This window comes from Drosophila suzukii, chromosome X (genome assembly GCF_043229965.1).
Source record: "Drosophila suzukii chromosome X, CBGP_Dsuzu_IsoJpt1.0, whole genome shotgun sequence".
NCBI lineage: Eukaryota > Metazoa > Arthropoda > Insecta > Diptera > Drosophilidae > Drosophila > Drosophila suzukii.
The window spans coordinates 9,986,756-10,002,073 of NC_092084.1; the positions used below are offsets into that span (position 1 = coordinate 9,986,756).

Here is a 15,318-nt window from a genome sequence, read left to right on the forward strand (position 1 = left end):
TGTATGTAACAAATGGTATATTTTAACTATTTAATAACTTAAAGTTTCAAATTTCATTACATTAGTTCCAAAGATATCTAAGGTTAAATTTGTTTCCATTAGAACCATCAAGAAAAAGTTCAAATATAAACCATGCTTAGTAAAGCTACGTAAGACTAGGGAAAGTAAAGATATATCTGGTAAAAACCCATCTGGAAATCGCAGCTTTATCGACTGTGTTTATGGGTACTTGCAAAGCAAAAGTATTTGCTGGGTGTTCCGAACGAAACCCGGCAGTGATTTGATCGCATTTCCAGGCAATTGATATGCGGCCACTTCCTACCGAACGGAGTTTGGATGTTTGGATGCCTTTGAGGCCTTTTAAAAGGCCCCAAGATATACAAAAAAATACAAAAAAAAAACGCTGCTGTTAATTACAACAGCAACAAGATGCCGCATTGCATTAGCAGAAATCAAACATGCAACGCAGCCAAGAGTCAGCCGACCAAACAGATGGATGGATGGATGGATGGAGGAGCTACTACCACCAAATAGTTGCAACATTTTCAATTATGAAATGCTTCTGTTTCAGCTGTGCAGGTTGTGCAGGCCCGATCCGATTATATAAAGCGAGGCGAGTGTAAATCATAAAAGCGGCGAATGTATCTTGCAGATACCAAAAATTGCATCGCAGCGCAGCGCGTGCCGTCAGTTAAAAAACAAAAAACAAAAAAAAACAGAGAGAGAAACAACAAAAAAAGGTTAGCTCATCGAAGGTGGCAAAGTGGGCGGGGGCAGGGGGCGGTGGTGCAGGTGGTGCAGTGGGTGGTGGTGGGCTCTTCTGTTGTTTTTGTTAATTACACGGCAACAGCAGCCGGTTGCTGGTTGCGCATGCGCCACAAATTTGTTGCATTTACGCGAGATATTTATTATGATTTCGCCTAGGTTTCTTTTTTTCTTCTTCGGTTTTTCTGTTTGTTTTATGAATGCGGCAAATGGAAAATGGAAATTGAAGAGGAAAATTGCATGATGCACCACTGGATGCGGTTGTTGCTGATGGATTTGTTAAGTCAAACTTTTGGTTCTAATTGCAAAAGCTATTCGGAGCTTTGAATCAAAGTAAATATGTTTAAAATGGAATTGTTTTAAAATTAATCAATACATATTAAAGTTTATTTTTTACTTTTTAAAAATGCCTGGCAAACACAAACATTCTTTATACAGGGGTATCTCAAAAATCCCCTCTAAGCTAATGGAATTTCTTTAAGTCATTTTATATAACTAAAAGTCGAGAGTTTTGCTTGGCACCTGCGATAAAAAGTTTTTTAACAACATTTACGAGTCATATTATCTCAAATCTTAAAATCAAGTAGGCTGTGATGTTAAGACTTCAAGTCAATCATTTCGTAGACCCCATTTCTCGCAGTCATTCTCAACAGCACCTTTGCTGCGTAAAGTATAAATCGACTTTTTTAGTAAATATTTTAAAAAAAGATCTGAGATGTCCCAACAAAACTCGAAGAAGATCAACAACGACGAGCAGTGCGTGCGTTGTGCGCACTGCATGAAGGTGGTTCGGTGTTCCCGATACGACACCGGTGGTCTGGTCCGCCACATCGAGATGGAACACCCGGAGTTGTTCGCGGATGCCAGTGGCAATATCAGGAACATCCATAGAATGCTGTCTTCGGGACGTGGATCCAGCGGAAGCGGCGGGAGTATGTCGCAGATCAGCAAGATTTTGAATCCTTCGGATTCCCACACTGCTGATGGATTGGAGTACGGTAAGTTGACATCTTCTTTCATTTAAATGCAAAGAAAACCATCTGTTTTATAGAATAGAATATGATATTAAAGGTATGATAAATCATAAATTATTTAGATCCAACATTTATGCATAAATATACATATCAGAATGCTCATTTAACATAAATCATTTAGATTCATACATTTTTTTATAAACTGCTTAATAACTCCATAAAGAATATAAAATATTTTCTCTATTTTCTATTTCACCTTGTTATAACAAATTAAAAAGCCACCAATAATATATTCATATTTAATGTCATAATATATAATACATTTATTTCTCCAAAAACCCCTTTATTGAATAGCTAAAGTCAAGAAGAGGATCTCTGGAGACCCCACGACTAGAAAATCCCCGACTCCAACGATCAATTTAGCCGCCAAAAAGGCTCAGCCAGGTCCATGTTCCCAGGCCCATGCATCTAGAAAACCAACGGATAATAACCCATTTGGAACACCCAAGGATCTGTCGAAAAACAAGAACAATTCATATCCGAAGACCAAGGATCATTCAGGTCCAGCAACCAAGACTCTGCCATATCCAAAACCCTGGAATGCCCCATGTCCCTGTGCCGAGGAGATGAAGGTCCTCCGTCAGATGTACTTCAAGGACTCCGTGAACAAGTGGTGTGCCTACGAGGGAAGTCTCTTCTGCCCGGCCTGTTGTTACAAGAGACGTCCGGTGGTCAAGAGTGCCTCCGATCTGAATTCCGGATGCTGCTCCTGGCTAAAGTGCCTATTTCCATGCCTATCCCCCCCCGATGAGCGGGAGTATGTCTTCTGCGCCCAATGCAAGACCTTTCTGGGCATCTACACTCGCCGAACTAATAGCCTAAAACCGAACCAGGAATATGCGTAGAATCTTGTGCCACAGAATTTTTGTGCTTTCCGTTTTATTCTTTCCAAATTTTTCGTTTACAAAAACCATTTTCGTGCTTCATCCCACTACAAATTAATTGGAAAAAGTAACTCTTGGTTATGATTGTCACACTATTTGATTGCTCTCTAACTGCAAGTCACAAACTCAGTTACGTGTTTAAAAATATATGTTTGCAAATTAAAAAAGCAAATGTATACCATAAAAAAAGGCTTAACTTACCATCGTAGCTATAATAATCATATATACCATGATATGATATGATATGATATGATAAACTTCAAAATTTGTTAATGGATTTAAGGCAATGTTATTTAAGTACACTTTAGTAACGATTATATTATTCATAAAGTTTTAAAAGGGTTAAGCGCGTAGATTATTCCATTTACTTCTCGAAAACCCTACTAAAAATCCCCCAAAGAATCTTGTAGATTCCCATAAACATAAAATTTAGTCAAATCGATAACTTATAAAGGTTTTCAAGGGTTACCGAACTGCGAAGCATGTGAATTATTCAAGTTTCTTCTGGAGCACCCAGCAAAGGAGTCCCTAAAAAGTATCTTGTAGATTCCCAAGCAAATAAACATGACATGAAGAGCAGATCTCGAACTTGCCGTTGTGACAGATATGAGCAATTAAGTGTGTGGTGTTTGTCGCCTTTTTGTTGGTACACCTGGTCTGGGCCACCTTGGTCAAAAATGAGAAATAATATAAAGTGAAATAAGCGGGGAAAGATGGCCAACACGGAGGGCTAACGGAAACTGCTGACCACTTAGCCAGTTCGGTCAGCTTTCATCTAAGTCGCAGCACCATATCTTTTATGGCAATAAAAACATATTACGAGTTGTTAGCTGCTGGTGTTTCTTAGTCTGATTTTTTCAGTTAGTCAGTTTTTTTCGGTTTTTGTTTCGTTTTTGGGCGCAGTTAAAACGACACTCGTCTGCGGGGTCAAAAGGTGCTGAGAACGAGCCGCCAAATGATGCTGAAATTGTGGAAAACCGAAACTTGTTTCACCTGAAATACTGAAATGCCACTGCTGCTGGTGTGTTGAAACACATATATTTTGAACTCTTGGTTCCAGATCATAAGTACTTTCCCAGAGAAATCTTTTGAGAGGGCCTCTGTACAAGACATTTGACTAATTGGTCAGGCAGCTGATTGCAGATTGTCTATATCTCTTCAGAGGACAATCGATGGAAGCAGGGATTTAGGGTTAGGGATTTTAACACGCAGACGAGTGGCCAGGGAAAGATCAGCATTATCATCATAATCATCATCATCCCGTTTTGGGATGCTGCTCTACTTGCGCCCCGGGAATCTGGATCTGATCTGTCACCTTTGGCCCAAATGACGAATAAAAAAAAAGAAAGGGAAAAGGGGTGGCGAACCCATAAATCAACAACGGTTGATGAGCAAAAACCCGTTTGGCGACTTAACCCTTTTCCTTCTTATTCTTGGACAACATCCTGTTTCGTTGCGCTAGATAAGTTTACCCTTTCCCCTTTTGATCCGCTGACCAATGTCCAATGGCACACGAAAATCTTGAACTTTCCAGCCCAAAAACTAATTGAATTTTCTGCCACCAATGTGTGATCTCTTTAAACCCAAAAGGGTCCATGTCAATTTCATTAAAAATGTCCGAGAATGTTCTTTGAACTTTCAACTCTCGGACTCTTGGACTCGCGTGATCTTGGGATGCTAAGGGTTGGGCTGTTTTCATCAGGGGTTGTGGGGGTTAGACCGAAGTCAAGGGCCATTTTTGGGTTGGAAAATGTCAGTTTTTGCACTCCATTATGGAAGCTGTACAGGGGTCGTCTTTGGCTCTAAGCCAATCATAGCAATTTGGTATTTAAATGAAATATAAGCAGTTTTAAGATTATATTTCTGGGTAATTGTTCAAAGAATTTGTGTGTATTCGTCACTTTTCGGATGCTTAAATAATAATTATAATAATGTAAGCATTACCATATCTTAAATAATGATTTTAAATTACTCTTCTTGTTTTTTCTGTATTCCCCAAACTTCAAACTGACCGTTGGTCATCCTCCACTGAAGTCCTGCTAATCCTTGACCGAAAGTTGCCCTGCTTTAATTTGGCCTGCCATTCAAAGGACACGTCCTGGACTTTCAACTAAAAAAATAAGTAAAAAAGAAAACAAAGGCGGCGAAAACCGTTACGCCTTGGCACAATGCCCAAGGGTCCTGCCAGCCTGTCCTTCTTCTTCACTTTTCCTATCCCGATCTCGTTCCTCAGTCACTGACCTCATTTCGATCGGGTTCGGGTTCGGGTTCGGGTCCGGTGGGTCTCAGGACATCCCGAGCTCAGCTGGACTTGCAACTGCGAAACCGAAACTGAAACTGAAACAACTTGCAATTAAGGATACTAAATGCCCGAGAATATTGAGGGGCCAGGACATCTGAAAAACAGGCAACGGATCAAAAGATAGCGAAAATGGAGCGTGTTTAAATGGGGGTATCTCAGAAAAGGAGAGGAAAGGGGAAATTATGGATTGTTTATTGCCATGGATATAAAGATACTTATGACAGAGGTTCAAAGATCCTTAAATTTGCAAGCCAGCAATTCTATTATACATTATATTATATTATATATAAATATTTAAGAAAATTAGTCTTATGTTACCCAAAACTTAACTTAAAGAGCCCATAAAACTATCTATCGGATCTTAAGTTTATAATCACATGACTGTAAAAGTTTGTAAAGACTGTAAAGTTTGTAAGTTGTCCATGGGTTGCAAAAAGGTGACCAAAAAACACCTCTGAAGTCCAATACTTCGTAAAATACCTCTTAAATGTTATCTTTCTTTTAGTAAATTCTTTAATCTTTGAAATAAATACCTTTAGTTTCAGATCCACGTATTTCTATACCCATTTCTCTGGCCTGGGAAATCTCGCAGTGTGATAACCCCATTCCTTAGCTAATCCCATCAATAAGATATTTCGCCTGCCCTCTGGAAGACCAGAGATAAATCGCCGCGAGATCAAACTCTCATTAACCCAGAAAGGATGCGGCAGGACCTTGGCCGCGGATCCATAAATTATCATTTTAACGGCCAAGGAGCAAGGGTCGAAAAGGAAGAAGTAAAAAAAAACAGTGACTGCGTCATAAAACAAATTCCTAATCAAGGGATTCCGGATCAAATTGTAATACGCATGTTGACCGCTCCGAAAACGGGATGACCAGGACTGGTCAGCTAAGTGAAATATGAGTTCAGAGGGGCTAGAAAATGGGAAATAAGAAGTGGGATGGGGAAGGACGATCGGCTGGTCAAGCGTGTAATGCATAAGGATGTGAGAATATCTGGAATATCTTGGCGGTGGCAATTTCACAGAGGTCCGGCCCAAATCAAGATCATTGACCAAGAAGGACCAACCCAACTAATATTCAAATGAGGTCGCCCGAGGGCCCGTAAATTAAGGCGACTGCTGATGATGACTGCTGACCAACTGCAATTCCGGCGAGGGGAAGGGTTAGGCTATAAGGTCAGGATCAGGGGAGGGGTGAGAGATCTCCAGGGGAAACGGGGTGAGTAACGAGCGCGAACTCATTACAATGGGAGCACAACGAAAACTGGAATTTGGATTCTTTGGGAGGGATGCAAAAGAAAAGTGCAGTTCGGCAGTGTGTCCTATCCCACCTTAAGACGACCTCCGAAATAAGACCAAAGACCAAAGACCAGCAACCCCTGTATGGTCTCGAAACTGGACAATGGTCAGTAGAGACCAGAGTCCAGAGACCAGTACTTAATGTCCCAAGCTCATTTGCATTTTTCTCGCGATCTTGCGCGTTGCGCCTTCGTCCATTTATGTATTTGTACATTTCCGTATGTACTTCCATTTACTTAGCTTGGGAACTTTCCACCTCGACCGCTGGTCACTCCTGGCCCCTTTGTTCCACCTATATGTATATATATCTATATAGATGTGGTCCATTGTCCGGAGGGCCGTCGTCTATTGTTTTCCTATGTCATGTCCGACAAGAACTGCGACTAGAAGAGGAACTTAGGACTCGGGAATCGAGAATCGGGGATCAGAAGGGGCCAACAAAGCTATTTTCGGGGGCAAACTCGTTTGTGTGCGCCGGGGTTCAAGTGAGATACACATATAACACATAAGGAATAACACACATATTTCGCGGCAATCATTCGGTACCTAACAGCTGTGATCCCTAATGCCCGATCCCAGATCAAGTCACTAATTATATGCCCCGATTTGGGAGCAACTTTTGGGCGGGAACCAAAATGACAGAGATGTTCCAAAGCTTTTTATAGCTTGTATGTCATTGGAATTACATTTAACAACGAATGTTTAGTTCCAATAAAATCTTAATCTTTATAAATTCGTGTGATTTTCGTCATCATTAAATTGTATAATATATGTTTTAAAACCTAACGAAATTGTCATATAATTTTTTGCCTTGGTGAACTTGTGTTTTTCCAAACAATTTTTATATATTTTAGAGCACTCTTAAGTAAAAAGGTCTTAGTCACAAGCCAATCTATATTTGTTAGGTATTTTTTGGTTTCGTAAACATCATTATTGGACTTGATAAATCAGCGCACATTCATCATGGCTGATGGCATATTGATGTGACCTTTTGAGCCGCATGAGGTGACCTGTGGAGTGAAGTTCAGCCAGTTAATTACTTAATTTCATGCAGTTTATGCCCCGAAAGCCAAGCCCAGGCCAACATCCACCCCCGGGATAGAGAGGAAAACCCAAACCCAAGCCCAAAAACCCGAGACCAAAAATACAAAAATATGAAGAGTCAACAGCTCATCATGGGGATGTGGAAATGGAAATGTGTGTTTCATTCGGTGGGTTGATGCGGCGCTTAATCGTGACTTTTAACGCACATCCATCCAGAGGATGGGCAGCAAGGTGAGGTTAAAGGTTATAGGGTGTGGTCCTCGACCAAAGACCAAATAAACATCCCCCACCCACGCCCAGCGGGAAAGCAGATGCTTTTTTGGGGTCGTAATCCCAGAGGTTCTGGCATTTTTAGATGGCAGACGTCGAATAATTGCATTTGGCACGCTCACTCAACGCTGCGTTTTCAATTTGGATTCTCTTCTAGACCAGACATCTGACATTTGGCCAGAGGACCAAAGGATAAATGCATTAAGTCCTGCAGCAAATTTAAACAACTTGAAAATTAAACAAAAAACTCCTTATAACCATGCATTTTTCAATTTTAAATTTTTTGGTTTGAACGCCTCTGGATTGGAAATTAAACAACGTGGTCAACGGTGTATGACATTTTTCAATATGACTTTCATTTGCAATATTCCAGCCAAAAGGAATTTATTTTAGGGCCTAAAAGTGGGCACTCGATTTTAGTCAAAAATACTCATATTTTTTACGGTTTTTCGATCGTAGTTTAGCCAAATGAAGGCGTACAGCTAAAAGACCGACTGTTTTGAACAGCTTGCTAGCTGTGCTAACGATTCCAATCATTTTTAGGAAAATGTATTTTTTGACCCATTTTCGCAATTTTTGCAGGGGTTGCATCGTGATTTTTTGAAAAAAATGTCAAAAATTAAAATTTTCCAGGTTTGAATGCCAATGGATTGGCAGTTCAATGAGGTATGGCATTCATCGATCTGACGAATATTTTTGTTACAGCAGCCAAAAAACTGAATTTTTATGTCGAAAAATGGGTTTCAGACTTTGGTCAAAAACACAAAATTCACATTTTAGTCAAAAATACGATTTTTCTATCCAGTTTTTCGATCGTAGTTTAGCCAAATGAAGGCGTACAGCTTAAAGACCGACTGTTTTGAACAGCTTGCTAGCTGTGCTAACGATTCCAATCATTTTTAGGAAAATGTATTTTTTGACCCATTTTCGCATTTTTTGCAGGGGGTGCATCGTGATTTTTTGAAAAAAATGTCAAAAATTAAAATTTTTCAGGTTTGAATGCCAATGGATTGGAAATTAAGCAACGAGTTCAACGAGGTATGGCATTCTTCGATCTGACAATTACTTTTGTTACAACAGCCAAGAAACTGAATTTTTAGGGCGAAAAATGGGTTTCAGATTTTGGTCAAAAACACAAAATTCATATTTTAGTCAAAAATACGATTTTTCCATCCAGTTTTTCGATCGTAGTTTAGCCAAATGAAGGCGTACAGCTTAAAGACCGACTGTTTTGAACAGCTTGCTAGCTGTGCTAACGATTCCAATCATTTTTAGGAAAATTTATTTTTTGACCCATTTTCGCATTTTTTACAGGGGGTGCATCGTAATTTTTGAAAAAAATGTCAAAAATTAAAATTTTCCAGGTTTGAATGCCAATGGATTGGAAATTAAGCAACGAGTTCAACGAGGTATGGCATTCTTCGATCTGACAATTACTTTTGTTACAGCAGCCAAAAAACAGAATTTTTATGGCGAAAAAATGGGTTTCAGATTTTGGTCAAAAACACAAAATTCATATTTTAGTCAAAAATACGATTTTTCTTTCCAGTTTTTCGATCGTAGTTTAGCCAAATGAAGGAGTACAGCTAAAAGACCGACTGTTTTGAACAGCTTGTTAGCTGTGCTAACGATTCCAATCATTTGTAGGAAAATTTATTTTTTGACCCATTTTCGCATTTTTTGCAGGGGTTGCATCGTAATTTTTGAAAAAAATGTCAAAAATTAAAATTTTCCAGGTTTGAATGCCAATGGATTGGAAATTAAGCAACGAGTTCAACGAGGTATGGCATTCTTCTATCTGACAATAACTTTTGTTATAGCAGCTACATATTTAGGGCGAAAAAATGGGATTCCGATTTTGGTCAAAATTACGAGATTCACATTTTAGCCAAAAATACGATTTTTCCATCCAGTTTTTCGACCGACTGTTTTGTCATTTTAAGGGAAATTTATTTTTGAGTAAATTTTCTATTTTTTACGTCCTTGATCATAGTTTTGACTCTACAAAAAATATAAAAAAACTGAAAAGTTGAGCGGAAAGTAAGTTGCATTGAACTTGTACCACATATCCGTATTTCCTTCCGCCCAGGAAACACTTTTCCAGCTTTTCATGCTTTAGTTTCGTTTTCCTTTTGTTTCTTTACGCTAGACAGACTTTCGGCCAGCTCCATAAATATAATATATATATATCCCATACAAAGTATTTATATATATATATGTTGTTTTATAAACCAGACACGAAGAGTCTGCCAATTTGAACACCTAGATCTCTGTTCAACTTGAAGTAAGTAGCAGGTTTATGCACTTTTTTCTTTTCGATTGGGGACTACTTAAATTGTTTAAGATTGCGGTGCAAAAAAAAGAAATGTATTTTATAGCTTACTTGTGTGTTTGAATCATTTACGTTAAAAAAACGAGATAAAAATTAAAATCCTAGAAAAAAAAGCAACGAAATCAAAAACGATGCAATTATCACGTGCAAGCAATGAAACTGGTACAAAGCAAAAGACCGACAAATAAAAAAGAGATTTAGTGAGTTACATCTGTTTTATAGGCCCTCATATCTTTTGTATTCCTTAAGTTTGAATAATTATTAACTCCCATATAAGTTACTTTTTTGGTAACATTTTTATTACATTTTAATTAGGATGCTTTAAATAAACCATATAATAAAACCCACAACCCTACTCGGTTAGGGTTACAAATTAAATGTAACAAGCAGAACAAAACAAAGATCCGTGAAGTTCGAAATGCTTCTTTGAACATCTCCTTGGACAAAAAGTAACACTAATTTTAGGTGATAATCCACCCACATTTGCATGTGGATTGAGACGACGATATTTACGCTCCAGATAAGCAGGCATTTCCCGGCATTTTCCCACGCTCAGCTGAACGCTTATCACCGAAGCTTTTCATGGGACCCGCATGGGTCTCCAAAAAAATACGAAACTAAAACAAACCCCACAGATCCCAAGCAGTTCCCAAATGGGAGCCGGTGGCTCTGCTTCTCCCTCTGATAAGAACGTCTATATCTTTTGCCATATGGGCTGGACTTGGTTGGGATTGCTTTCCCGCCATTTGCTCAGCGGACCGAAGACAGCCGCCCAAGACCAAGACAGTTGTGCGCCCCAGGTGGAAATGGAATTGGAAGTGGGAATGGGAATGGAAATGGTAATGGAAGGAGGTCCCTCGATAAGGCGTGGATATTTAGGAAAGGCAGGAACGGGGAATTGTCGTGTGTCGATTGTCGTTCGTCTTGTAACGGCTACAGCACTGGAAGAAAATAGAGGTACTTGGGGAAAAAAATGTTGATATAATATGATAGTTTATCGAATAAGTGTATAGCATTCATTCATTAGAAATCACTGAATATTGTTCGATACAAATATCTAAAAATCAATAATAAAATATGTTAATATACTAGTTATAAAAGTCATATAACAGAACAAGAAAAGAAAAACGACTATCATAATATCCATTACTGATGATGATCAATTTAAAAATGTTTTCCAAATATACCAAAAGATGGCGCTTTTGCAACTTTATTTATTTTAATTTCCAACATTGTACCAAAATTGGTAAGAAAATTGTACTTGAAATTTTTTTTCCCTGTCTTGAGTGTATGTCACGCCGAGGATCTTGGACCTCGGACCTCTGGCGTAACTCTTCCAGCTGACGTTATACTTAGTTATACGGTGGCACGGGCGAGATTATGAGGACGAATGCCAAATCAACTGGGGCGCTCGAGCGTTGCCCACAAACCTGTGAAAAGGGCGAAGAAAATGGTGAAAAAGGAACACAATACAGACAGAAAAGCAGAAGGACGAGGAGGAAGCCAAGGAAATTACGGAACCCTGACCAAAAAATCGACCAGCTGCCATAACACATCATTCCGCCTTCGTCACCATCTTGATAGTGCAACGTCAACTTAAGAACTTGACCGTATTACACGGGGTCTACGAGTAAGTCGCATCCGAGGGGCAGTTGTGGAACTTCTTTCTTTAATTCGAGGCTTCCTAAGCTGATTAAGCCAGGACGAGAAGCCATGTCCTTGTTTTCGCGGCACCGAAAACCATCAATTTGAATGGCGGCAATAACTCCAGGAGTTCGATTTGGGTCTTAGAACCATCCATATAGTTTATTTCTCAAGTGTTTCCATTGAGTCTATAGATTTTATAGGATTATATGAAAAATGAGTTTTGGAAATAGTGTTAAGATTGCTAAAAACAGTTTTCCTGAAAGATTATAAGGTTCTTTAAGCTGCCCCATTTTAATGGAATACATTAAAATATCTATAAGGAAATTTCTTATAAGATATATTTCTTTAATAAACTTTAATAGCCATACAAAGATGCTTTAAAGTTAAGATAGTATGGGCGTACCATTTGGAAATGTACAATCCCGAGTGAAGAAAACCTTATCAAGAACTTCTGTGGGCAGCAGCTGGACCCTCTGTGCCAAGACTTGGCCACCATCTGTATATATATATATATATATGGCCGAAAAGGGGGAATGGGAATGGGTTCAGGTTTAGGAGGTAAAAAATGTCATGTGGGTTCGCCCTTCGAATGAGCAGGGGCACGTGCCCTCTCAAGCGCGAAATGCAACTGCAACTGCAACGTCGAGATGCCCCCGACTTTGGACTTGATCTTCTCGGGCGCCCTTCCCTTTTTACCTTCTTTTTTTCTTTATTTATATATTGCGCTGCTCATCTGGAGTATCTGGGTATCTGCAGTATCGGAGTATCTTCCCGTATCTAGCTATCTCCATCTCTTTGTGTGCACTTCCGGCGCTGCGGTTGAGTGTGCTCTACCTTTGCTGATGGTATAGGGCTCTCCCTGTTCCATCATCGACATCATCATGAGATCACCACCATCATCATCATCATCATCGTCTTTTCTTTAATTGCTTTTGTACTGTCCTGGCCCTTGGCATTCCCGCAGGTTTTTCCTTATTTTCTTCAGGGCCCCCTTCTTGATATTACAATGGTAGTTGGTATAGGGTATAGGGTATACCAAATACGCAGGGTTGACTTCTGGCTGCTTTTATTTTTTTATTCGCTCTTCTTCTCTTGTCTTTTCCTATTAAAACGTCCCCGGCATTGCAGTTAAATTAGATTAAGCAGTCATGCACATGTCTTCCTCTTTCCCTCTTCCCGAACCCTATACGATACAATATATGCCTTACCTTTAATTTTCCTGCCCTCTGGAGCGTCAGTTGTGGATTCTAGGATGGGGGTCCGGGGACATCAGGATCTGAATTGACTTACAAGGTTTTTGGAGGGACAGTGACATCGGTTTTCTTTATTGGATGGATGGGGAAAAGGATTCTTGATAAGGCAGGGGGCTTGGAGAATCCTTAGTTGGGGTTTCTAAAAGAACATTTGGTGTTCCAATAAGGGGTTTTTAATAGATACATTTTTCTGAGTTATAGTAAATGTATTTATTTAGTAATGACTTCTGTGTATATTATTTTGATATATCTGCTGTCCGTATTTTAATAACAGGCTTACTCTTAATACTTTTTTAATAAAGAGTTTGCATTGAGGTCAACTGAAACCTGCAAGATGCAGTTTATATGGTGAGTCATACCTTCAAATTAAGGACCCCTTGAGATCCTCGCAGATCCCTTGAGCTGTGTAATACATATTCCCCTGCTCAAGCCAAAAAAAGATGCTGCTGCAGTTGCAACTGCCTCGGCAACTGGCAACCTTGGCAACTGCCGCGATATCCTGATGCTGCAACTCTGAGCGGTGAACAGGTAGCGATCGTTGAACCTGTTTCTCTGAAAACGAGACCCCAACCCCTGGGCTTAATGGGCCGGGACAGGAGAGGACCGCCGAACAGGTGCATCCAGGAGTCGAGTGGAGGATCCTCACACGCGCTGCATCCCTGCCACACATGATCGCAACTCGTAAATAAACGAAAAGCGAGGGGCACGTGCCGCTCAATGTGCAAGGATCGGGGATCGAGGATCGGGATCTCCCCCTTTGGCAATTCTATCTGCAACTGCAGCACATCATCGGCAGCGTCATTGTCCTCCTGCAGGATCTCTTCCCGTTCCCATTTCGGTTTTTGTTCCCCGTTTGCAACGATGATGATGATGATGATGCGGTGGTACCTGTTCTTGGTAGGCCATCCACTCCTTTGTCCTCTTCCCAATGCAAGCTGCATTTCTGCGGTTTCTTGGCTCGTGCCTGCCCTCGAAAAGAGTCCAACTTTGGCTCCAATTTGGGCCAACACCGGGGGAAAAGGAACCTTCAACCAAAAAAAAAAACAAATGAGTTTTTACACTCAGCAATAGTCTTGTTTTTAATATATACATCAATTTTATGGTGATACTTATTAAATAAAATATTACATCAGGTATATGGTTAAATAATAAGTAAAGTTGTTGAGAGTAAGTCTATGACTTCAATATATATTTTAATAGGTATATTAAAGTAAAATATATATTTAATTTTTAATTAAATAACAAAATGTAATATAGGTACGTGTGATTATTGTTCTTTAATATTAATCATTATTACTTTTTAACATTTTCTAAATCTTTCAATCTTAATTTTTTTTTGTGCACGGACAGCTGAGATCGGGCTTTATAATTAACTTGGCTATCGGCTTGGCCACAGCCGCAGCATCCCTATACCAATCCCGAAAAAAGGCAGCTGAAAAGGACTGCCTGTCTGGATGCACTTCATCATCGCCTCGTGCCAATGGCCCAATTAGGCGACCAATTATGACTAAATAGGCGCACCTTTCTCCTCCAACCCTCGTGGGTCGAGTGTTTTATGGCGGTCTCCAGCACGCCCACAATCGGACAAATCATTGCGTAACTAGGTCTCGAGAACCCCGATTCGGGAAAAAAGGATCAGCCAAAACATCTGTCCCGACAATCTGTTGTTGACCCGCCGCGTCTCACACCTTTTCAGCAGTTTGGGTCCAAAAAGAGTGGCAAGAAAGAAGTGCATTGGAAAAAATGGGATTAAACTCTATGAGATATATTTATTTTTTAGGTGTTTTAATGTTTATATCATTGTTAAAAAGACTTATCTGATCAAATCCATTACTACTTTTTAATAAATCAACCAATTTGGATATTTATCTGGATCATATAGTATTTTATATTTTTAAAAAATCACTCTCCTTAAAAATATTCCCTTTTCTCTGTGCCGTATTTTTTTTGACGAGTTGAAAAGGGGAGTGGAAAGTAAAAAAGATATAAACTAGAAAGGACTGACCATAAATTTGTCCATAAATCAGTGGAGCCAACACACATCTGCTGCTCTTGATTGAGGAATTGAGGAATGCAATCCCACTCAATTTTATGTAATCGAAAAAAGAAACAGAAATACCACAAACAATAATAATGTTGCAAATGTCGCACGATATCAATAACACAAACCCTCAAAATCAAAAAAAATATAACCTCCCCATTCAAAGGAAAAAAAACAGTCGTGAGAAAAGCAAAGCAAATCGGTAATATATCAAAATAAAAAACAAATGAAAATTAAGAAGTTAGTATAGCAAAATGGACCATGAAACATGGTTTAACTAAAAATTAAGAGCTTTGTTCTTAACTTAATAAATTCTTTAAAAATTACACAGTTCCATTCCACATTCAACTAAATTTTGTTGGTAAATTTCTCATTGTATTAAGTTAGCTTGTACTAAAAACTATCCCTTTCCCCAGAGATCTGCATTTACGCACATTATATGTGC

General features: G+C 39.3%; 1 protein-coding gene across 1 annotated transcript; it reads left to right on the forward strand.

Moving 5' to 3' along the window:
• Window positions 1–1,380: 1,380 nt before the first annotated feature.
• Window positions 1,381–2,879, forward strand: LOC108016694 (uncharacterized). Its single transcript, XM_017083418.4, has 2 exons — window positions 1,381–1,763; window positions 2,094–2,879. Exons 1-2 carry the CDS (start codon window positions 1,481–1,483, stop codon window positions 2,642–2,644), a joined length of 834 nt encoding a protein of 277 aa, XP_016938907.4. The 5' UTR covers window positions 1,381–1,480; the 3' UTR covers window positions 2,645–2,879.
• Window positions 2,880–15,318: the final 12,439 nt, after the last annotated feature.